This window comes from Leptopilina boulardi, unplaced genomic scaffold, assembly GCF_019393585.1.
Source record: "Leptopilina boulardi isolate dan_hultmark-lab unplaced genomic scaffold, ZJU_Lbou_2.1 LbouV2_55, whole genome shotgun sequence".
Classification (NCBI taxonomy): Eukaryota; Metazoa; Arthropoda; class Insecta; order Hymenoptera; family Figitidae; genus Leptopilina; species Leptopilina boulardi.
The window spans coordinates 923,556-949,781 of record NW_026138000.1 but is presented as its reverse complement, the minus strand read 5'-3'; the positions used below and the strand labels follow the sequence as shown (position 1 = coordinate 949,781).

General features: G+C 26.7%; 1 protein-coding gene across 5 annotated transcripts in view; it reads left to right on the top strand.

Annotated features, from left to right (window-relative positions):
• Positions 1-26,226, top strand: part of LOC127290015 (uncharacterized transmembrane protein DDB_G0289901) — a 41,193-nt gene that overhangs the window by 5,900 nt on the left and 9,067 nt on the right. The window contains exons 1-4 of one of the 5 annotated variants that reach the window (XM_051318361.1): positions 10,348-10,774; positions 10,879-11,106; positions 23,198-23,325; positions 23,473-24,000. In XM_051318361.1, coding sequence (XP_051174318.1) covers positions 11,079-11,106; positions 23,198-23,325; positions 23,473-24,000 — 684 coding nt within the window. In that variant the 5' untranslated portion in view covers positions 10,348-10,774; positions 10,879-11,078. Of the gene's footprint in view, positions 1-10,347; positions 10,775-10,878; positions 11,107-18,496; positions 18,582-22,292; positions 22,369-23,197; positions 23,326-23,472; positions 24,001-26,226 lie in introns of those variants that run through there. The other 4 variants (XM_051318357.1, XM_051318360.1, XM_051318359.1 and 1 more) reach the window with 4 other exon arrangements.

The following is a 26,226-nucleotide window of genomic DNA, read 5'->3' as shown; positions in this document are numbered from 1 at the left end:
TTTCACCGAAAATTTCATATGGAATGCCCCTTTTTATGTATAAAAAAAGGGGACATTCCATGTGAAATGTAAAAAAATTAGTAAAAAAAAAAAAGTAGTTTTTTATGAAATTAGAAAAAATTTATTTTTTTAATGGAAAATTTCACATGGAATGCCCCTTTTTATGTATTAAAAAAAGGGGACATTCCATGTGAAATTTTCAGTAAAAAAAAAGTAGTTTTTTTATGAAATTAGAAAAAATTTATTTTTTTAATGGAAAATTTCATATGGAATGCCCCTTTTTATGTATAGAAAAAAGGGGACATTCCATGTGAAATTTTCAGTAAAAAAAAAAGTAGTTTTTTTATGAAATTAGAAAAAATTTATTTTTTTAATGGAAAATTTCATATGGAATGCCCCTTTTTATGTATAGAAAAAAGGGGACATTCCATGTGAAATTTTCAGTAAAAAAAATCTATATGAAAGAATAAGTAATTTTTTATGGAATTGAAAAAAAAATTATTTCTTTTTTTTACTGAAATTTTTACATGGAATGTCCCCCTTTTTCTATATATAAAAAGGGGCATTCCATGTGAAAATTCCAGTAAAAAAAACAATCTATATGTAAAAAATTCTATATTTTGAATTGTTATAAAAATTATTTTAATGAATGAAAATTTTAAATAGAATTCCCCTTTTTATATATAGGAAAAAAAGGGTCATTCCATGTCAAGAAAAAAAAATGTATTTTTTTTTATATATTTTTACAAATTTAGTTATTCACACACGACAAAATTTATCATCAATGGAATATTTTTCAAATGCAGGAAACATTGTGTAAATTCATTATGCCTGCGACCTTCGTATTCGAATTTAAAATTTTTTTATTCACCAATATTTGCATTTAAAATTAAAATCAGAAATACGTAAAAAAAAAAAAATGTTTTCAAACTAAAACGAATTTTAGATTTTTTTCTTTGTTCGATTCTCAAAAATTAAAAAAAAAAACAGTATTTAAAGGAGGAACAGAATTTTTTTTCAAAAAATTTCGATTTAAAAATTTTTTTTTTTTTAAATTCGATATAAAATAATAGTAAGTAATTTTTATTATTTAGAAATGAAAAAATTGAACATTATTCATAAGAAATATCGCATTGAAGTGTCTGTGTTAAAAAAGTGTTTTGAGAAAATAAATTCCTAGGGCGTGTGTATAGTTGCAAAATTCCGGAGGGGGATCGCAAAGCCAGTAAATCTGACAACCGGAACTTTCTATCTCAGATTAAAACGGTGTAATAACATGCGAGTTTGCTCTGTAAGATCTTAATAATCTATCTGCTTTAAGCACGCGGGCGGCGCCCTGAGGTGTCTCTCTCTTTCCCTTTTTTTTTTCAAGACAGAAAGAGAGAGAGAGAGAACTGAAATTTTCATTCACACTTTAATTACTTATTATCTTTTTGAAAATTAAGACATTTACTCAAAGTTTAATTCTATCCAACCACTTTTTTTCTATTTAAAATATTAAAAATTTTAATTTAAAAAAAAAAATTTTGATTTGTAAAAAAAGTTGATTTTAGGTAACATAACCTAAAAAAAATAATGTTAAAAATGAATTAATTAACAGTTTTTAGATTTTTGAAAACGATTTAGGTAACATAACCTAAAAACGCTATTTTTAGGTTATGTTACCTAATTCGTTTTCTAAAACCTAAAAATAGTGTTTTTAGGTTAGGTTACCTAAAATCTAAAACCATTATTTTTAGGTAACGTAACCCAAGAACACTATTTTTAGGTTATGTTACCGTATTCGTTTCCTAAAACCTAAATACATTTTTTGGATTTGTTACCTAAAACCTATAAATATTATTTTTAGGTTATGTTACCTAAATCGTTTTTAGGCTTTACGAACCGAATTAGGTAACATAACCTAAAAATAATGTTAAAAATGAATTAATTAACAGTTTTTAGATTTTACAAAACGATTTAGGTAACATAACCTAAAAATAGTGTTTTTAGGTTATTTTACCTAATTCGTTTCCTAAAACCTAAAAACATAACCTAAAAATAGTGTTGTTAGGTTAGGTTCCCTAAAATCTAAAACCATTATTTTTAGGTAACGTAACCAAAAAACACTATTTTTAGGTTATGTTACCGTATTCGTTTCCTAAAACCTAAATACATTTTTAGGATTTGTTACCTAAAACCTATAAATATTATTTTTAGGTTAAGTTACCTAAATCGTTTTTAGGTTTTAGGAACCGAATTAGGTAACATGACCTAAAAATAATGTTTAAAATGAATTAATTAACAGTTTTTAGATTTTACAAAACGATTTAGGTAACATAACCTAAAAATAGTGTTTTTAGGTTATTTTACCTAATTCGTTTCCTAAAACCTAAAAACATAACCTAAAAATAGTGTTGTTAGGTTAGGTTCCCTAAAATCTAAAACCATTATTTTTAGGTAACGTAACCAAAGAACACTATTTTTAGGTTATGTTACCGAATTCGTTTCCTAAAATTTAAATACATTTTTACGTTTTGGTACCTAAAACCTATAAATATTATTTTTAGGTTATGTTACCTAAATCGTTTTTAGGTTTTAGGAACCGAATTAGGTAACATAACCTAAAAATAATGTTGTTAGGTTTTAGGTAATGTAACCTAAAAACACTATTTTTAGGTTTTAGGAAACGAATTAGGTAAAAAAAAAAAGAAAAAGATTTTTCAAAATAAAATATTATGAAAAAGTGAAAAAATTTGTATTAAATTTAATAAGGGAATTTTTTTCAAACTTAAAAATTTTTTTTTTTATATGGGGCATTCTATATCAAATGTCACAGTCGAAAAATAAAATACATATGTTCGATGAAGAGTAACATGTGACATTGTAACTGTGATTTGAGACAGGATGGCATTCGATGAGCACATTATTTTATACTTGAATAAAATGTAGACAATGACTTGAGCGGATTTGCGGTCTCACAAGTTTCGAGCCAACATTTTAGACCTTCGAGTCATATTATGTTATTTAATAGTAGTACCTATAGATACACTCGAACTGGATTGATTGCCTAAAAAAAAATTCTCACTAAGAAAAATGTTTCTTTGATTCAAAGAAGTAAATTTTTTGGAAATCAAAGAAATATTTCTTTGAATCAAAAAAATATTTCTTTGATTCAAAGAAATATTTTCAATTTCAATTTAAAGAAACATTTTTCTGGGTGTAAAAATTTGTTATTGGTTTAAATAGGACTAAATATTTTAAATGATTTGATTTTTATCTGATTTTTATATAAATGTGAGAGAAAGAGAGAGAGATAGAGATAGAGTGCGAAAAGGAACTTTGTCATTGACCTGATATTATCGTGACAATATGAAATTCGAATTTCCACACGTTGATTCTATCCATCTGTAAATAAACTCAAGGACACCTTCTTTAACACCTAATTCACTTTTTTTTCTCTCTCCTTCTTTCTTTTTTTATTCTTTCAATGTTTTTTTTTTTTTTTTTTTTTTAAATATTGTTTTATGAAAATATTTTAGAAATTATTTATTTTTTCTGCGCGAGTTTAAGAAAAATATATTCTTTATTCGATTTTCTGCGGATTTTTAACTGCAACATTTAAAATATAACATAATACTGAATTTAAGTATAAAAAATATTCTAAAATAGGTGCCAAGTAATTTAAAATTTCAGAATATACACTAGGGACCTATTTTAGAATGTTTTATATATATATATACTTAAATTTAGTATTATTCTTAAAATTAGAATATAAATTCTTAGTACTTTTAGTACACACTAAAAAATAATACTTACTTTCAGTTTACTTTTGATTAAAACCGTTAACATTAGAACAATTTTTACTGAATTTCAGCCTTCAGTGTATGATTTTAAGTCTTAAAATTGACTTAATCTAGTTTTAAGATAAAAATTACGCTAGTTTTCAGGTATTTTGATTTTAAAATGTTAATGATTTCAGTATTTGTTTTTTGTGTGTATATATACACATTCTAAATGTTACACGGAAAAAAAATCTTTATCTGGAACATGTTTCTCTAGAATAGCGAAAACTTTCCCTGTTTCCGTGAAATTTATCGCTGTACCAAATTTAAGTCAAAAAATATATATTCTAAAATAGATCCCAGTACCTATATATATTCTAAATTTAATATTTTTTTTTCGCTGTAAAAATTGTTAAATACTAATATTTTTCGCACTAATTAAAATTAGCGAATCAATTCTCACTAATTCAAATTTAGATTGTAATCATAGAAATTATCTTCAATTTGTAAAATAAGAGACACCCTCTAATATATATATTCCAATATAGGATTCATTGAACCGAATCAGGAGAAGAGAGAACTCGATGCGTGACGCTTATATCTTGTTCTATCGGAAATCCATAACAGGGTTGGTACCTGTATAGATATATAGTAGATGGTGAAGGGACGAATCAAACATATATATATATATATACAGTTTAACCATTTTGACGGGGAACATTAAAAACTCGGTATGCGCCAATCGAGTTTGTAACTTCTCCGAATTCGTATAAAACCTTCTTAAAATGTTGTCCATGGACCGGTTGTGTGAATCGGCAGAAACGAACACACTACTACTATATGTATTTAAAGATTCCAGCATATCCTCTTTAACTTAACGCTTTTCGCATGTGTAAATATTCCAGACTCGTTCTTGCCACCAGTAAGCTACATGTCAGCCTGAAACCCTTTTTAACTCTTCTTTTACTCTTTTTATCATCACTGATCCGAATATATATATATATATATACTCTTTAATGATCATTTAGGACCAATTCTCACCGGAATTTAGGGTTAAACCTTTCTTCATTTTGCCTCTAATTATATAGAGATGTATATATAGGGATTTTAATTTTTCTTTTTGCTTGATTAGAATGCTAAGTATTTTAAGTTTGGGAAAATAGAATAGTTCCTTTGTTTCGAAGTATTTTTATGCCTGTGGTATAGTGTACTGTACTATACTGTATATACAATACTACCGTATACTGTAGTATAATAAAATTAAAGTGTACTGTATTATACTGTACTTAAAGTATACTGTACTTAAAGTATACTGTACTTAAAGTATACTGTACTTAAAGTATACTGTACTTAAAGTATACTGTACTTAAAGTATACTGTACTTAAAGTATACTGTACTTAAAGTATACTGTACTTAAAGTATACTGTACTTAAAGTATACTGTACTTAAAGTATACTGTACTTAAAGTATACTGTACTTAAAGTATACTGTACTAAAATGTACTCTCTAAATCTGAATTAGTAGTTTTTCTACTAATGAAAGAGTACGGATTTGTTTACCAATTGAATTAGTAACAGTTTTGACTCTTTTTTTAGTAGAAAACTACTAATTGCTAGTAGAAAACTACTAATTCAGGGAGTAAATCGGCTTACTTATTTGAAATAGTAAAAAATACGACTTACTCCATAAATTAGTAGTTTTCTACTAGCAATTAGTAGTTTTCTACTTAAAAAGAGTCAAAACTGTTACTAATTCAATTGATAAACGAATCCGCACTCTTTCACACGGAGAAAAAAGATTTCTTTTATAAAGTAACTTTTACTACTTTCAGAGTAAAACTGGACCAACTCGAAATTTCTGCGCATCTCTGGCAATTTTTACTCCAAAAATAGTAAAATTTACTCTAGAAATAGTAAAACTTACTACGGAAACAGTAAAATTTACTACAGAAATAATAAATTTTACTATTTTTGGAGTAAAAATTGCCAGAGATGCGCAGAAACTTCGAGTTGGTCCAGTTTTACTCTGAAAGTAGTAAAAATTACTTTTTCTTTTTCTCCGTGCATTAGTAGAAAACTACAAATTCAGATTTAGAGAGTACTATACTAAAGTATACTATACTAAAGTATACTCTACTAATGTATACTATACACTGAAAAAAAACTAGTAGGTTTTACTACTTTTTAATTACTCTGAGTAGTAGAATAGGTTCTCAACTGAATTTAAACGGTTCTATTAACTGAAAAATAGTTAAACCAATTAAAAATGTAATTGGTAGAATGACATTTTGTGATTGTATTAACTCAATTTAAAAATGTTAAAACAACTCAAGATGTAAGTATAGTAGATTTTACTACTTAAAGTGGTTCAATATAGGCTTTAAGAACATTTTTTTGGTACATTTAATAAATATTTTGCAATTGAAACTACTACTTTAAGTATATAGTAAACTTTACTACTCAAAGTGGTTCAATAGGGCTTTAAGAACATTTTTTTTTGTAGAATTAATAAATCTTTTGCAATTAAAACTACTACTTTAAGTATATAGTAGATTTTACTACTTAAAATAGGAAAATAAAATTATTTTTTATTTATAATTGTTTATTATCAGTAGAATTGACTTTTTCATCCTCTCTCCTATACTGACGCTTATTTTATGCTGCCCTAACGATTATGTAACTAACAGAGAAAATTTCTAACCGACGGGAATTGAACCCTCGACCCTAACACGCTCGCAATCCGATACCTTAACCGACTAACCACGCACGCTCTCGCTACGACAGTCTGCAAACTACTCGAAGACTACTTTCTGCTTGTCCAATTTGGTAATTTAACTATTTAAATTAGTCATTTTTACTACTTTTATTAGTTGCTATAACTATTCTTTTTAAGTTTTGACTTGTAAATTTTTCATCTTTTAATTATATTATAAGTTATTTAATTGCATAGTGCAGTAAAATCTACTACTTAAAGTGATAGTTTTAATTGTAAAGGATTTTTTAATTCTACGACATCAAATGTTCTTAAAGCCTATTGAACCACTTTAAGTAGTAAAAGCTACTACTGAAAGTAGTAGTTTTTGGAAACGATTTGTAAATTTTACATCAAAAACGTTTTTCAAGCTTATTGAATTAATTAAAATAGTAAAAAATTACTACTTAAAGTATAGTAGTTTTAATCACAATGGATTTGTTAATTCTACAACAAAAATGTTCTTAAAGCCTATTGTATTGAGTAGTAAAATCTACTACTTAAAGTAGTAGTTTTCACTGGAAACGATTTGTAAATTCTACATCAAAAATCTTCTGTAAGTTTATCAAAATTAATGAAAATAGTAAAAATCTACTACTTAAAGTATAGTAGTTTTAATTACAGACGACTTTTTAATTCTACAACAAGAATTTTATTGAAGCCTATAAAATCATAGAAATTAATAAAAAAATTTACTATACTCAAAAAGCAGTCCCAGGTGAAACGATTCTACGGAAACTACTCCACGGAAATTCCACACGGAAATTCCACACGGAATTCCATACGGAATTCCGTAAAAATTATATACGGAATTCCGCAAAAATTTCCGCAAAATTTTTGAAAGAAGTTCTTTTGTAATTTTGCTAATTTTTTATAAGAATTGCACACATAATCTCTATACGGAATTGCACAAAATTTTTGTTGGAATTGCACAAAATTTTTGTTAGAATTTCACAATTGTACACTGAAAAAAATTTAGCCGAAATACTCAACTACCTTTACACGGAAAGACTTCTTATATTAAAAATTTGTAAAAATAGAACCAAAATTTAGTATTTTACTATATCAAAGTGAGGCTATTCAGGGTCAATATTTAAAATCACTATAGTCACTATTAATTCTGTAAATCATTTGTCAATATTTGTAAAATTCATAAATACAATTTTCTTAATTAAAAAAAGTGATTACAAATTTTAAAACCAAGAAAAGCAAATTTTAATATCGGCACTGTTAAAAATTGATGAGTTATCTTAAAATATTTTAAGAAATAATAATAAATAATCAGTAAATATAAATGTAAATTATTAATAAACTAAAATATTTTAAAATATTAAATTATTATTTGGGATAAAATTACAAAAGTGCTATTCATAACGACAAATATATAATTTGAAAGAGAGTAAAAAAATGAAAAAACCATTATTCAGATCCAAGTTTTATTAATATACATTCCATCTCTTGTCGTATTTAAATACGAAAAAGCAGCATTATTTAAATCATTTCTGCTAATGATTTCCCAGTGAAAATCGTTAAAATCGAACTGATTGTCGTTTATCTTCCCGCGCGGCATATTCATAGTTTCGGGTAGATTCGTCAATCCTCGGGAGCCAAGCGCGAGGATCAATAGTGGTCGATATTAAATTTCCAAAGTGAACATTTTAATTTTTCACATCGATATACGTGTGGCTATGGTTTTAAGATCTTTTCATATTTAATATGTTAAAATTTCAAAAACTTTATTTTAATTCGTGTTATTTTTAGTAATGAAAAGTAAACTTTTTTTTTTTACAAATTACTAGTCTCAAATTTAATAGAGACAAAAACTAAAATTTCTAAGTCAATATATGAAATTTAATTTTCTTTCATTAATAAGTATTCATATTGCAATTTTAAATATTATTAGTGAACTGTGAATAGCCTCCATTTAATATTGAATTTCTTAAAATGTATTACCATTTTTAATGTCTTTTAATATAAGAAGTCTTTCCGTGTAGTTAACTGACTTGAAAGTAGTAAAAGTAACTAGTTTTTTGGTTATTTTAACTATGTGCGTGTAGTCAATTTAACTATTTTTTATGGAGTTAAGAATTATAGTAGTTAATTGTACTTAACAAAAGTTGTTAAATCAACTTCAAAAATTAGAACAATTACTAAATCTCCTTGACCCAACTAAATTATTAGTTCTTTTAACTACTTTTTAATAGTCCATAAAACTTTTTAAATTCAGTTAAGGACTGTATTGAACTATGCATAGGGTAGTTAAAAAGTATAGTCAAATCTACTAGTTTTTTTTATTGAGTGTATTTTTTACTGATTTTTTTGTAATTTTAAAATAATTGCTGGTGGATACACTGAAAAAAATTAGTCGAGAAATTCAACTACCGTTAGTTATAGTTGACTGAAAGATAGTAAATTTCTTTTGGAAAACGTTTTATTGACCTCTCAAATAAGTTCGACTAGAATCACAAAAAAATCAGCAAAAAATAAAGTTGTGGAATTTTATTGAAAATTTGGTGCAATTCTGTATGGAATTCTTTCAAAAAAATTCGCAAAATTACGAAAGGAATACTTTCAAAATTTTGCGGAATTCCGTATAGAATTTTTGCGGAATTCCGTATGGAATTTCCGTGGAGTGATTTCCGTAGAATCGTTTCACCTGGGCGTTATATTAAAAAAAATAATTCCTTTTACTACATTTCATATAACTGGTGAATAGTAGTTGGATTTACTACTCTTGAAATTTTGAGTTGACTATACAATTCCACTTGTTTTTACTACCTTAAGAAAGTTAATTTTACCACCGACCTGTAGTTGTACTTTAACTACATTTTTACGTAAAATCAACTATTATTAACTTCTTAAAAATAGTTATACATTAACTACATGAACATGATTAGATTAACTAAAAAAGTAGTTATTTTAACTACTTTCTATAGTCAACTACCCAATGGTAGTTGAATTTCTCTCGGCAACATTTTTTTCAGTGGTACTAATTTAAATTAGTAGCTCACTTTTCACTAATTCAGATTTTGAGAGTAGTGGATATAATACCAAATATTTCTCAATTACTAAGTTATACTAATTTTATACACTGAAAAAAATTTATCCGAAATCTTCAACTACCTTTGGGTAGTTAAGTGAAAAGAAGTTAAAACAATTACTTTCTTAGTTAGTTTAACAATGTTTGTGTAGTTAATTTCACTATTTCTTAAGTAGTTAAAAATTAGTAGTACAATTAACTTAAAAATGTAGTTAGAATTTAAAACTAGCTACAAAATCTTATTATATCAACTACATTCTTAGTTATTTTAACTACTTTTTAGTAGTTAATACAACTTTTAAAATTGAGTTGAGGACCTATTGTACTATACAGGGTAGTTAAAAAGTAGTCAAATCTACTACTTATTTTTTTGAGTGTAAAAATCGCAGTAATTGGAGGAATCAGCAGTAATTGATACACTTATGACAATATTCATAAAATGAAAATTCTAACAATTTTTAAAAACATATTCATCAGTCCCATTTCTTCATTTTAAAAGAAAAATTTCAAAATTTTAGAATTCGAACATCATTAGCTTAGAATTCATAAAAACGATAAGGCCAAAAGTGTTTCTTCTTTTTTTTTTTTTGCCAAAGTGTTATATATATATATATATGCGGTTGGGTTGCACACAGTGAACAAAGAAGAAAGAGGGGATGAACTGTGAGGGGGGGGGCGGGGTGGGGTGCTTGTGGCAAGGGGGGTATTCAGTTTCTGTGAGTGAGGGATAGGCGGAGCCAATTGGACGACGTAGCAACGAGCAATATGGCCACCAGTTCGCGAGGGGCCGTGTTCGCAATCACATCGAACGCGTTCGCGTACGGTGTTTAAAACCCTCCCCCCCTCACTCTCTCTCTCTCGCTCTCTCACTCACTCACTCATTCTCTTTTTTGGCGGCGAGAACCCCGCCAGATGACACTACCCCCGTTTTAAAATAACCATTGGGGAAAAGAAGAAATTATTTATTTTTTCCGAAGTAAAAAAAAATTAAAAAATTACCCCCCTCGTGAACTCAACGTGTGTTTTTTCCCCCCCTCTCTCTCTCCCATCTTTTAATTGTGCAAAAAAAAATAAGTCAGTATCAAATGGGTCAAAAAAAATTTTTTTTGTTGAAGGAGTAAATATCTAGAACTGTGTGTGTGTGTGCCTTGAGAAAAGGGGGGCAAAAGGGGGGTTAGGAAATATTAGCCTCTACTAAATATAGGTGTTGTACCTAGTGTATGTATATTTAAAATAGTGGTGTAATTTTTTTAAAAATTAATTAAGTTTTGTATTTTTGTGGATGTAATTTGCATCTTTTTTATGTGTTTGTGTGTGTGTAGATATTACTGGGGCAAGTTCACCGGACGAAGCGACAACGGTCACGAGTGGAGACAATAGTAGTCCACGTTCTCCATTGGATATTGCAGCGCTATCCAACGAACAGTCGGAACATTATCAACACTATCAACAACGCTCGGTTGGCACTGCTGCTGCTGCTACTGCTACACTCGTTGCAGAGGACAGTGGAGCCCCCTGTGAAATGCGGAGGACACCACCGCAAAACAAAGGTAATTATACATATATCAAAAAGTTATTGTTTACTTTTTATTATTAAAAATTTTTTTTTTAATAATGCACATGAAAAAAAGGAATTGCTTACAGATGTTAAATTTGCTATCAGATCTATCAAAAATTATAGTAACCACGGCTAAATTTTTTTGCTATGACAACACAGAAAATTAAAAGGCATTAAAATAAGCTGCAACGCTTATTATTTTAATCAAATTTTGCGCAATTAGAAGTTTTTTTTTTTTACTAAAAATTAGTCAAAACTATTACTAATTCAATTGGTAAACAAATACGCACTCTTTCCATTAGTAAAAAACTACTAATTCAAATTTAGAGAGTAAATATTAAGAGTATATTCTAGTTTTAAGAATATTACATATATACTGAATTTAGGTATATAAAATAGTCTAAAATATACCGAAAAAACGTAAATCAAAATTTAAGTTATATCCTTGGCGCCTATTTAAGGATATTTTATACTTAAATTAAATATATACTATTCTTAAAATATAAGAATATATACTCTTAATATTGGAAATATATTTTAAGATGAATATCTAATAGTATATTTCTAATATTAAGAATATATATACATATTTTAAGAATAGAATATACTGAATTTAAGTATAAAGTATCCTTAAGTAGGTGCTAAGAAAATATACTTAAATTTAGATTCTTTTTCAGTATTTTTTCAGTGTAGGTCCCAAGTGTATATTTTGAAATTTAAAATATATATACTTGGCACCTATATTTTTCAATATTTTATTCTTAAATTCAGTATTTAATATTCTTAAAATTAGAATACTATAATCCTTGAATACTAAATCCTATAGTATTTAGTATATATGGTACTAAGTACCAAGAATCAATATTAAACAAATATAGTAAAAAATTAGTAGTGAATTACATATTATTATTATTATTATTTTAAAAAGTATTTTAAATATTTTTAACACTTTTTCTTTCCGTGTATATTATACCTTTTATACGATTGCTACGTGACTAGCAATTAAAATTTCATTTTCTTGACGATATCGGTCACGATAATACAAATATGTAATGCGATTTAACTTTAAGAGAGAGAAACGAAATTTTGATCTGTAAATCATTCACATTTTAAAATACGACACAGTTTCTTTAATGAATTTTTTTTTTTTTAAGTATAGACATTTTTTTTTTTTTTATTTGAATTATGTATATTACGAAACAAAAGAAAAAATATTCTTGTTTTAAGAGGAAAATTCCTCTTTTAAAAATGGTTTTAAATTTTATACTTGTAACGAGAGTATATTACCGGAGAATATATATATTTTCGTCTTTTTTTTTTAAGAAGTTCGTATACATATTAAATAGGTTTACTTTAGCACATTCCTCTTACATTGAGAGAATAATATTTTAAGAATAACAGTAATATTCTTAGAACATAGAATAATTTCTTTGGTTTAATAGTATTCCTCTAATTTCTAAGAGGATTTTCTATTACAATTTTATTATTTTAGAGTTTTTTTTTTTTTTTTAAGAAAGTCTTTTCTTAAAGTAAATAAAGAATATTCTTGGTTTAAGAATATTTTATACTTCAATTCAGTATATATTATTCTTAAAATAAGAATATATACATAATTTAAGTATATAATATTCTTGGTATAGGAATATTTTATACTTGAATTCAGTATATATTATTCTTAAAATAATATATACTGAATTTAAGGATTAAATATATTTTTAAATATAGGCGCAAAGAATATATTCTTAATTTCAGTTTACGGATTTTTTTTTCTGTGAAAATATGCATCAAAATAAGAGGAATCCTCTTAAAACAAGAAATATTTTTTTCAGTGAAAGAATTTTTATAAGAATTCTTAAATTGTTTTTAGATGTTTGTATTCTATATATGTATATACATATTATACGCAGTATTAAAGTATAGAATTAAAAAAAAATAATTTGCAATTTAATGCGCTTGAGAGATGTGCAGACGTGTTGTTCTAATTTTAAATGTTGCCTATATATATATATATATATATATATATATATATAAATATATATAATTCTTCGTCGTGCAATGAGTCATTATACCATATTATAGAATTAGAATCTTGACATGTTATGTACATTCGTTTTATTGAGAATTTTTTTTTGTTTGTTTTTCCATTAAATTTTCTATTTTCTTTTCATTTTTTAATTTACTTATATACAGAACTGAAGTTATTATTATTATTATTATTATTTTTTTAATAATTATTATACTACTATATAAATACTATATACATATTTTATATATAAAAATATTACTTATATCATTATATTATTATTATTATTATTATTATTATTGTCATTATCCTTGTCTGGTAAGGGTAATAATCACGTACTTATCACACTGGGGTCTATTAGACCCCTAAATTTCATACAAAAATAAAAAAATATTGATTATTTTTACTTTATAATTTTTTTTAAGGTATTACAAGATAATCTTGAAAAATTCTATGTAGATTACGTGGTCCATTTGACCCAACAGTGACAAATTAGGGGTTAAAATATTTGTAAATTCAATCCATATTTGTATTTTTAGGTTATATTTTAGGCAATATTTACGCCTTCTTAATTCATAACTATTTTTAGGTTATGTTTTAAGCAGTATATAGGCCTTCTCAATTTATAATTACTTTAAGGTTATGTTTTAGGTATTATTTAGGCTTTTTCAATTCCTCACTATTTTTAGGTTATGTTTTATGCAGTATTTAGGCATTCTCAATTGTTTACTAGTTTTAGGTATTATTTAGGCTTTCTCAATTCATAACTATTTTTAGGTTATGTTTTAGGTAGTATTTAGGCTTTCTCAATTCATAACTATTTTTAGGTTATGTTTAAAGCAGTAATTAGGCATTCTCAATTGTTTACTAGTTTTAGGTAGTATTTAGGCTTTGTCAATTCATAACTATTTTTAGGTTATGTTTTAGGTAGTATTTAGGCTTTCTCAATTCATAACTATTTTTAGGTTATGTTTTAAGCAGTGTTTAGGCATTCTCAAATTATAATTACTTTAAGGTTATGTTTTAGGTATTATTTAGGCTTTTTCAATTCCTCACTATTTTTAGGTTATGTTTTATGCAGTATTTAGGCATTCTCAATTGTTTACTAGTTTTAGGTATTATTTAGGCTTTCTCAATTCATAACTATTTTTAGGTTATGTTTTAGGTAGTTTTTAGGCTTTCTAAATTCATCACTATTTTTAGGTTATGTTTTAAGCAGTAATTAGGCCTTCTCAATTTATAATTACTTTAAGGTTATGTTTTAGGTATTATTTAGGCTTTTTCAATTCCTCACTATTTTTAGGTTATGTTTTAAGCAGTATTTAGGCATTCTCAATTGTTTACTAGTTTTAGGTAGTATTTAGGCTTTCTCAATTCATAACTATTTTTAGGTTATGTTTTAGATAGTATTTAGGCTTTCTCAATTCATAACTATTTTTAGGTTATGTTTTAAGCAGTAAATAGACATTCTCAATTGTTTACTAGTTTTAGGTAGTATTTAGGCTTTCTCAATTCATAACTATTTTTAGGTTATGTTTTAGATAGTATTTAGGCTTTCTCAATTCATAACTATTTTTAGGTTATGTTTTAAGCAGTAAATAGACATTCTCAATTGTTTACTAGTTTTAGGTAGTATTTAGGCTTTCTCAATTCATAACTATTTTTAGGTTATGTTTTAGATAGTATTTAGGCTTTCTCAATTCATAACTATTTTTAGGTTATGTTTTAAGCAGTAATTAGACATTCTCAATTGTTTACTAGTTTTAGGTAGTATTTAGGCTTTCTCAATTCATAACTATTTTTAGGTTATGTTTTAGGTAGTATTTAGGCTTTCTCAATTCATAACTATTTTTAGGTTATGTTTAAAGCAGTAATTAGGCATTCTCAATTGTTTACTAGTTTTAGGTAGTATTTAGGCTTTGTCAATTCATAACTATTTTTAGGTTATGTTTTAGGTAGTATTTAGGCTTTCTCAATTCATAACTATTTTTAGGTTATGTTTTAAGCAGTGTTTAGGCATTCTCAAATTATAATTACTTTAAGGTTATGTTTTAGGTATTATTTAGGCTTTTTCAATTCCTCACTATTTTTAGGTTATGTTTTATGCAGTATTTAGGCATTCTCAATTGTTTACTAGTTTTAGGTATTATTTAGGCTTTCTCAATTCATAACTATTTTTAGGTTATGTTTTAGGTAGTTTTTAGGCTTTCTAAATTCATCACTATTTTTAGGTTATGTTTTAAGCAGTAATTAGGCCTTCTCAATTTATAATTACTTTAAGGTTATGTTTTAGGTATTATTTAGGCTTTTTCAATTCCTCACTATTTTTAGGTTATGTTTTAAGCAGTATTTAGGCATTCTCAATTGTTTACTAGTTTTAGGTAGTATTTAGGCTTTCTCAATTCATAACTATTTTTAGGTTATGTTTTAGATAGTATTTAGGCTTTCTCAATTCATAACTATTTTTAGGTTATGTTTTAAGCAGTAAATAGACATTCTCAATTGTTTACTAGTTTTAGGTAGTATTTAGGCTTTCTCAATTCATAACTATTTTTAGGTTATGTTTTAGATAGTATTTAGGCTTTCTCAATTCATAACTATTTTTAGGTTATGTTTTAAGCAGTAATTAGACATTCTCAATTGTTTACTAGTTTTAGGTAGTATTTAGGCTTTCTCAATTCATAACTATTTTTAGGTTATGTTTTAGGTAGTATTTAGGCTTTCTCAATTCATAACTATTTTTAGGTTATGTTTAAAGCAGTAATTAGGCATTCTCAATTGTTTACTAGTTTTAGGTAGTATTTAGGCTTTGTCAATTCATAACTATTTTTAGGTTATGTTTTAGGTAGTATTTAGGCTTTCTCAATTCATAACTATTTTTAGGTTATGTTTTAAGCAGTGTTTAGGCATTCTCAAATTATAATTACTTTAAGGTTATGTTTTAGGTATTATTTAGGCTTTTTCAATTCCTCACTATTTTTAGGTTATGTTTTATGCAGTATTTAGGCATTCTCAATTGTTTACTAGTTTTAGGTATTATTTAGGCTTTCTCAATTCATAACTATTTTTAGGTTATGTTTTAGGTAGTTTTTAGGCTTTCTAAATTCATCACTATTTTTAGGTTATGTTTTAAGCAGTAATTAGGCCTTCTCAATTTATAATTACTTTAAGGTTATGTTTTAGGTATTATTTAGGCTTTTTCAATTCCTCACTATTTTTAGGTTATGTTTTAAGCAGTATTTAGGCATTCTCAATTGTTTACTAGTTTTAGGTAGTATTTAGGCTTTCTCAATTCATAACTATTTTTAGGTTATGTTTTAGATAGTATTTAGGCTTTCTCAATTCATAACTATTTTTAGGTTATGTTTTAAGCAGTAATTAGACATTCTCAATTGTTTACTAGTTTTAGGTAGTATTTAGGCTTTCTCAATTCATAACTATTTTTAGGTTATGTTTTAGGTAGTTTTTAGGCTTTCTCAATTCATCACTATTTTTAGGTTATGTTTTAAGCAGTAATTAGGCCTTCTCAATTTATAATTACTTTAAGGTTATGTTTTAGGTATTACACTGTTAAAAATCGGGCTTCAACTTTACACTAAAAAGATTGAAATTATTTATTTTCAATCTCGACAAGTGCGAATGTTTATATTTCATTGGCTTAAAGTTTTTTGTCCAACCAATGACATGCAAACATTTACCCTTTTCGGATTGAAAATTTATTATTTCAATCTTTTTAGTGTAAAGTTGAAGCCCGCGATTTTTAACAGTGTATTTAGGCTTTTTTAATTTCTCACTATTATTTTAGATTATGTTTTAAGCAGTATTTAGGCATTCTCAATTGTTTACTAGTTTCAGGTGGTATTTAGAGTTTCTCAATTCATAAATATTTTCAGGTTATATTTAAAGCAGTAATTAGGCATTCTCAATTGTTTACTAGTTTAACGTAGTATTTAGGTTTTCTCAATTGATAACTATTTTTAGGTTATGTTTTAAACAGTAATTAGGCCTTCTCAATTCTTTACTAGTTTTAGGTTATGTTTTAAGCAGTAATTAGGCCTTCTCAATTCTTTACTAGTTTTAGGTTATGTTTTAAGCAGTAATTAGGCCTTCTCAATTTATAATTATACTTTTAGGTTATGTTTTAGTCAGTTATTCAGACCTCGTCAATTTATAATTACTATTAGGTTATGTTTTATTAGATATATGTACTATTAAAGCTTTCTCAATTCATAACTAGTTTTAGGTTATGTTTAAAGCAGTAATTAGGCCTTCTCAATTCTTTACTAGTTTTAGGTTATGTTTTAAGCAGTAATTAGGCCTTCTCAATTTATAATTATACTTTTAGGTTATGTTTTAGTCAGTTATTCAGACCTCGTCAATTTATAATTACTATTAGGTTATGTTTTATTAGATATATGTACTATTAAAGCTTTCTCAATTCATAACTAGTTTCAGGTTATGTTTTAGGCAATTATTCAAATCTCGTCAATTTATAATTACTTTTAGGTTATGTTTGAGCTAGTACTTAGGCCTTTTTTAAATTCATAACTATTATTAGGTTATTAGATTATTAGGTTGTTTAAAATAATATTTAGTATCCTTCTTTTTAATTTACAATTATTTTTTAGGTTATGTTATTGTTAATTAAAAAAATGTCAAATATATCGAAATTTTGAATGAAGTTACGTATATGTATATATATATGTATTCAGGGAGGTGAAATACAGAGAGAGAGAGAGAGAGAGAGAGAGAGAGAGAGAGAGAGAGAGAGAGAGAGAGAGAGAGAGAGAGTAAAGTTAAATAGTCGAAGAGACGGAAATTGGCAGAGAAGAGAGGGGGAGGGGGAAAGAGAAACTGATGCATGAGAGAATTGTGGAAGGGGGAGAGAGGGGGGAGGGTATGGGAGAAAGAACAAGAAGAGGGCGTCAAAATCTCACTAAACCTCCAGAGCCTCTTGATCCCTCTTTTGAAAGCTCATAAACCTTTCCATAAAAAAACCATCTCTTTTTTACTCTCTCTCTCTCTCTTTGGCTCTCTCTTTTTTCTTCTCTCCCTCTCTCTCTCTCTTTTTTCATTTTTTCAATTGTTTCCATCTCTTTTTTCTGTGTTTTTTCTACGCGGAACTAAAGAGTGAGTGAGAGAGAGGGGGGGGGAGCAGAATAATTGAGAGAGCGAGAGAGAGACAGAGAGAGAGAGAGAGATGGCTCTTCCTTTATCACTTCTCTTCCTCTCTATACTGGAGCTGCTTCTCTCTCTCTCTCTCTCTCTCTCTCTCTCTCTCGGTGCTGGACTCTCATGCATTCGGTTCGACTCGTTTAATCTCGCGATTGTTCGTGTCCCAGGTTACAGACACTTTTACAAAGCCCAGTGCCGGAGAGAGACGATGATGACGCCACAGTGGACAAGTGCAAGTGTTGTATGTTATTACAATACAAAACTCTCGGGTGTGTAATTGAAACCATTTTGTACAGCCTCAAAAAAAAAAAAAAAAAAAAAAATCTTTTTTCTTCTAAAATACAGAAAAATCAATTTTTTCTCAAAAAATAAATAAATTTTTCAAACAAAAGGAGGGGGGCGAAAAAAAATTACTTTTTCCCCCAAATATCTCTTACGATAGAGAAGGAATTGTGTATATATGTGTGTATGTGTGTGCATAGGGGGACAATAAAGGAAGGAAAAAAAAAACTTTTTAGAGAGACAGAGAAGGATATATATATATATATATTTAAAGGGGCTTCTCACAACGTTAGGATTTTTTGTTTTTTTAATAGATAGAGTGAGAGAGAGAAAAACGGAGTTTGCGCTTTTTGTGTTTAAATAACGTGTGACACAAGGAAAATAGGATTTTTTTTTCCTATTGGAATAGAGAGAAAAAGGGAACAGGAATTAGAATTTGTTTGTTTTTTTTTTTTGATTTGAGAAGGAATCTGGATTTGGAGCAAACACGTGCTAATACGCGCAGACGCCAATTTTGTTTTGTCGTCGTATACGTGTCCGATTCGAGCCACTTGGAACAAAACGCTCCAAGCAGACAAAGTTACCAGGTATTATAGTGTAACATATACATACATACATATATATATAGGTATATACAAATATAGGAAATTTAAAAAAAAATATAAATCCACATTTATTAAATTATAAAAATTTTCGTTAGAAACAAAAAAAAAAAAGGAAACCAATTTTATTTAGAAAAATATAATTATAATTTATAATAATATTATAAATATTATAATTATTATAATATATATTATATAAAATAACTATGTTTTTGTAAAAAATAAAAAATAAACACGTGGATTTTTTTTACTTGAAAAATATTTTTTTATAAAATTAAAACTAAGTTATAATAATAGTAGTGGTAATAATAATAATAATAATAATAATAATAATAATAATAATGATAGTAACTAATAATAATAATAATAATAATAGTAGTACCTAATAATAATAATAGGAATAATAATAATAATAATAATACACTGAAAAAAAATTTACTTGATTCAAATATTCGATTACTTGACTATTATCAAATAAGTATTTACTTGAACCAAATAAATTTTTTTCAGTATATTAATAATAATATATACTAATAATAATAATAATAATAATTGTTACAATAATATAATAATAATAGTAATAATATTACTAATAATAATAATAATAATAATAATAATAATAATAATAATAATGATAGTAACTAATAATAATAATAATAATAATAGTAGTACCTAATAATAATAATAGGAATAATAATAATAATAATAATACACTGAAAAAAAATTTACTTGATTCAAATATTCGATTACTTGACTATTATCAAATAAGTATTTACTTGAACCAAATAAATTTTTTTCAGTGTATTAATAATAATATGTACTAATAATAATAATAATAATAATTGTTACAATAATATAATAATAATAGTAATAATATTACTAATAATAATAATAATAATAATAATAATAATAATAATGAAAAAAATAATATATATACGAGTTCAACAAGTTCACTGCTCGAGATAAAAGGAATTTACATTTTCGATTCAAGAATCTTGAAATCGAAATATCGAATTGATATACGGTACAATTTTTTTTTCTTAACTTTTTACTTACTTTCCCCCTCCCTATCGCTTCCCCTCCCCTCTCTTCCTATTTCTCTCTCACGAGAGTATAATTATTATTATTATTATTATTAAAAAGGGGAAAACTTTTCTTTTCTTTTTTTGTAAACAGTGTGAGTCCCTTTAAATTCCAAATGTAAGGAATATAAATATTTTTTTTTTTTTTTTTCTTTTATTATCTTAAATGATATAATTAATGCCGATAAAAACGAGACGTATAAATTATTGTTGATAATTTATTTTTTTTAATTTTTTAAATTTATTAATTATAAATAATAATAATAATAATAATAATAATTAAATAAAAAATAAATAATAAGGGATTTTTTAAAAAAAAGTAATTTTTAATACAAAATTATGTAAATTTATATAGGTATTATTTTGTAAAAGTAATTTTTTTTTTATATAAATTTTCATGAAAATAACATTTCTTTTTTTATTTAACTTTGCATATAAATACATTTTTTTAGTAGTAAATTTTTTTTATTTTTGTTTTTCTATTTAATTATATTTAATTATAAAACATTCAACACATTTTATAAAATTTTTCATATAAATTTACATATATATATATATATATATATATATATATATATATATAGACATTTTTTAATATATTATATCATTAGAATTTTTAATATAAATTCTGATGAAAATTTTTTTTTGAAAATTTTAATACAGAAATTTTAATAAACAAAAAAATTCTTTCTTCCTTTTTAATTAAAAATTTTTTATATTAATAAAAAAAAAAAAAAAAAGAAATCAATTAAGATATAAATTTTTTATGTAAATTTTCGAATATAAATTTTTTGTGTAAATTTTCGAATATAAATTTTTTTACGTTAATTATTATAATATTATTAAAGAAATAAATAAAATATAGTTTTTTTTTTTAAATATTTTTTTATAACTTTTTTTTTTTTAATATTAATTTTATTTTTTTTTGTAGAATAAATAATTGAATATATAATATAAAATTTATTTAACGTCATGTTTGTTAAGCGGAATACAATATTTTTTTTAAATTTATTTTTATGACCATGTATAAATGTAAAGCGACTGGTTATTTTTTTCGCATTTTACGATGCAACGCAAGATGAAATTGATAATAATTTCTTTATAACAAAGAAGTTAATTTATTTGAAAGATTCAGCCTTGAAATGATTTATATTCGAAATAATAATAATAATAATACCCAATAATAATAGTAATAATAATAATAATAATAATAATAATAATAATAATACCCAATAATAATAATAATAATAATAATAATAATTTTTTTAAATAAAAAAAAATAATGGAATAAATTATAGAACTAGTATTCAAGGTCTTAACTTTTATCATAATTTAATTTCGATTCGTTTGAAAATTTTTATTGTTTTATTTTTTTTTTTCTGTTTATCCAATTATTAAATAAAAAAAATATTATTAATTAAAAATTAAGAAATAAAATTATAATTTGTTGAAATTAAATATTTTGACTAATTAAAAATTGAAATTAATAATAAAAAAAATGCTAATAATAAATTACTTTCAATATTAAAAATATTGACTAACTTTTTTTTTTTCAATTGTCGTCAGCATTATATTTTCATTTTTTTTTTTTTGTTTTGATATTGAAAACACTCTGACGTATCGGTCAAAGAATTTATTGTACAAAAAGTTAAACATTATAAATGAAACATTATCCATTTTGTCTCTGATAAGATTTACTCGCGCGCTTTCAAATAAATATATATATAACGAAGATTAGTTTCATTATTTTCTTTTCTGCACGTTTTTTCTGATAATAAATTTTAAATTTACAATTTTTTTTTACCTTTAGAAGTATTTATTTTTCTCTAAAAGAGAAAAAAAAATGAAAATTAATTTGTTTAAACTTTTTGTTGAGAAAAAAGTATTTAAAAAAAAAATGAAAAATTTGTTAATAAACTTTTTTAGTGAGAAAAAAAAATTTTTAAATTAATTTTTTAACAAACTTTCTCGTTAAGAATATTGTATTTGAAAAAGTGAAATCACTATATATAATTAAACATTTTTTATGATGCAATCGTCGGAAGCAAGGACCGTTTGTTTCTATGAATATTTTCAAGGCACAAATCCAAGTTTGTATTTTCAATGCAATTTTTACCGCTTATGTTCTGACCTTGTTCAATTTCTCTTTCTCTTTTGTTTTGTTTTTTTTCCTTTAGATAACAAATTTTTTTCTTTTACAAGATTGGAATTTTTCTAATTTTTTGAGACGGATTTTTTAAATGCCAAATTGTCCGAATTTTCATTTGTCCGAAATTTGTCCGAAGTCCCAAAATGACCAAACAAAAATTTAACCCTCAAATAATATAAATGTCCGAAATTTGTCCGAAGTCTCAAAATGACCGAACAAAAATTTAACCCTGAAATAATATAAATGTCCGAAATTTGTCCGAAGTCTCAAAATGACCGAAAAAAATTTAACCTACAGTTAATATTAAAATTTCGAATTTTGTTTTGTCCGAAATTTGTCCGAAGTCTCAAAATGACCGAAAAAAATTTAATCTACAATTAATATAAATTTTCGAATTTTGTTTTGTCCGAAATTTGTCCGAATTCTCAAAATGACCGGAAAAAACTAATCTAACCTATAAATAATACAAATACAATAAGTATACAAATTTCCGAATTTTAATTAGTCAGAAATTTATCCGAAAATTTGTAAGAATTGTTCTATTTGCGTTGAAATTCCCCGAAACATTGATTTTTCAATTTGACCGAAATTTCAAAATGACCGAAAAACGGATTTAGCCTAAAAATAAAGATTATGGCGCCAATTTTCAAAATTCAACCAATCAGAAATTAACAAACTAATATTGTGACCCCCTCCCCCTTTTTTTCTAAACTTATTATTATTTTTTTTAATCGATCGATAATTAATTGTTTCCTTTTTTTTTGTTACAGTTGACAGATTGGGATCTGGTCAGTCTGGTAATTCACCAAGAGTGACTCTTCGTCTCAATCAGGTGCGAGGCACGAGGGATGAAAAGAAAAACAGCTCCAATTCCCGTCAGGGTGGTGTGAACGCACAGGTAATTATTATTATTTTTATTCGAAAAAAAAAATGTTCTAATTTTGAGCAAGTAACTGATCCTAATCTAAAAATTACGAAAGAATTCTCTTTTTTTTACATCTCTATTCTCAAAATAAATTGGGAAAAAAATAAATAATTTTTTAAGGGACAAAATCAAATGGAGGGTAATTCCACAAAATCGTCGGGTGTTCCTGCGACGAGTGGGAATAACGCAATATCGCCAAATTCAAATAGTGGAGGCGCTGGCGGTGGTGGTGGTTCAACGTGGTCGGTTGACAATAACGACGTTTATGAATTTAAAAGTTCAAAAGAAGCGACACCAGTGAGGGGTTCGAGTATATCACCAAATCCTGAAAAGGATAATAAGGAGACTGCTAAATCTTCTGGTAGTCAAAATTCAAGTGGTGGTGGTGGTGGTAATACAACTGCCAGCGGTGGTTGCACTTCAAATTCATCAACCGGTGAAACATCAACGACTTCTGGAATTGACGAGGCAGCAATGACGACTTCACCATCATCGAAACGACCATTTGAGGGCGATGCAAATGACGATCAGGATGACGAAAATCGTAAGAAGAAACGCAAGGACGGTGAGAATCCCAAAGATAATGTCAAAGGCGGTGCATCAGGGAGGCAAGGTACCGGTAGAAGTGGCGCCAACGCTGGAGAAAAGGTATTTGGATTTTGTTTCTCAGTTTTGTTTGCTTACAGTAGTCGAGGAGTCGAAATAGTTCGTTAATTGCAAGTCTCCGATTGTAGATGACTAAATTCTTTTTGGGAGATTCCTTAAGACTTCAATTGTAGAGAACGAAATTCTTTCGGAGACTTTAGTAAATTCCTTAAATTACAAAATTCCATTGTAGATGACTAAATCCGTTGTTGGAGATTTCAGAACATTCCTTAAGACTCCAATTGTCGATTACTAAATTCTTTGTTAGAGATTTTAGGAGATTCCTTAAGACTCCAATTGTAGATTACGAAATCCTTTAGGGAGACTTTAGAAGACTCCAATTGTAGATTACGAAATCCTTTTGGGAGATTTTAGTAAATTCCTTAAATCCCAAGTCTCCGATTCTATGAATGACGAAATCCATAAGGGAAATTTTAGGAAACTTCAATTGTAGATGACAAAAGCCTTTATGGAGATTTTAGTGAATCCCTTAAATTCCAAGACTCCAATTTTATGGCTGACGAAATCCATTAAGGAGATTTTAGGAGATTTAGAATTCCAAGTCTCCAATTGAAAATGATGAAATCCTTTCGGAGACTAGATTGATAGAGACTACAATTGTAGATGTCGAAATCCTTAGAGGAGATGTTAGTAAATCCGTAGTAAAACCTTCAGTACAGGTTCAACTATCTGTGAAAAGAATCCAAGTGCTGCTGTTGCAGCAAAATTTTAAATCTCCGATTGTGGATACCGAAATCCTTTTGGAGACTTTTGCCTAAATTCCAAGTCTCCAATTGGAAATAACGAAATCCCTTTCGGAGACTTTAGTAAATTCCTTAAATCTTAGGACTCAAATTGTAGCTAGCAAAATCCTTTAGGAAGATTTTGGGTGATTTGCCTAAATTCCAAGTCTCCGATTGTAAATAACGAAATCCTTTTCGGAGACTTTTGCCTAAATTCCAAGTCTCCAATTGGAAATAACGAAATCCCTTTCGGAGACTTTAGTAAATTCCTTAAATCTTAGGACTCAAATTGTAGCTAGCAAAATCCTTTAGGAAGATTTTGGAGACTTTTGCCTAAATTCCAAGTCTCCGATTGTAAATAACGAAATCCTTTTCGGAGACTTTTGCCTGAATTCCAAGTCTCCAATTGGAATCAACGAAATCCCTTTCGGAGACTTTAGTAAATTTCTTAAATCTTAGGACTCCAATTGTAGCTAGCAAAATCCTTTAGGAAGATTTTGGAGACTTTTGCCTAAATTCCAAGTCTCCGATTGGAAATAACGAAATCCCTTTCGGAAACTTTAGTAAATCCCTTAAATTCCAAGATTCCAATTGTAGCTAGCAAAATCCTCTGGGGAGATTTTGGATGATTTGCCTAAATTCCAAGTCTTCAATTGAAAATAACGAAATCCCTTTCGGAGACTTTAGTAAATTCCTTAAATCTTAGGCCTCCAATTGTAGCTAGCAAAATCCTCTAGGGAGATTTTGGATGATTTGCCTAAATTCCCAGTCTCCGATTGTAAATAACGAAATCCTTTTCGGAGACTTTTGCCTAAATTCCAAATCTCCAATTGGAAATAACGAAATCCTTTTCGGAGACTTTAGCAAATTCCTTTTAAGACTCCAATTCTAATTCTACTTTCTTAAATCTTAGGACTCCAATTGTAGCTAGTAAAATCCTCTAAGGAGATTTTGGCTGATTTGCCTAAATTCCAAGTCTCCGATTGTAAATACCAAAATCATTTTCGGAGACTTTAACAAATTCCTTAAAGACTCCAATTAGAAATAACGAAATCCCTTTCGGAGACTTTAGCAAATTCCTTTAAGACTCCAATTCTAATTCTAATTTCTTAAATCTTAGTACTCCAATTGTAGCTAGTAAAATCGTCTAAGGAGATTTTGGCTGATTTGCCTAAATTCCAAGTCTCCGATTGTAAATACCAAAATCATTTTCGGAGACTTTAGCAAATTCCTTAAAGACTCCAATTGGAAATAACGAAATCCCTTTCGGAGAATTTAGTAAATTTCTTAAATCTTAGGACTCCAATTGTAGCTAGTAAAATCCTCTAGGGAGATTTTGGGTGATTTTCCCAAATTCCAAGTCTCCGATTGTAAATACCGAAATCCTTTTCGGAGACTTTAGCAAATTCCTTAAAGACTCCAATTCTAATCATAAATTCCAATTAAACAAAACAAAGCAAATTTAGAAAAAACAATTCCTGATTCC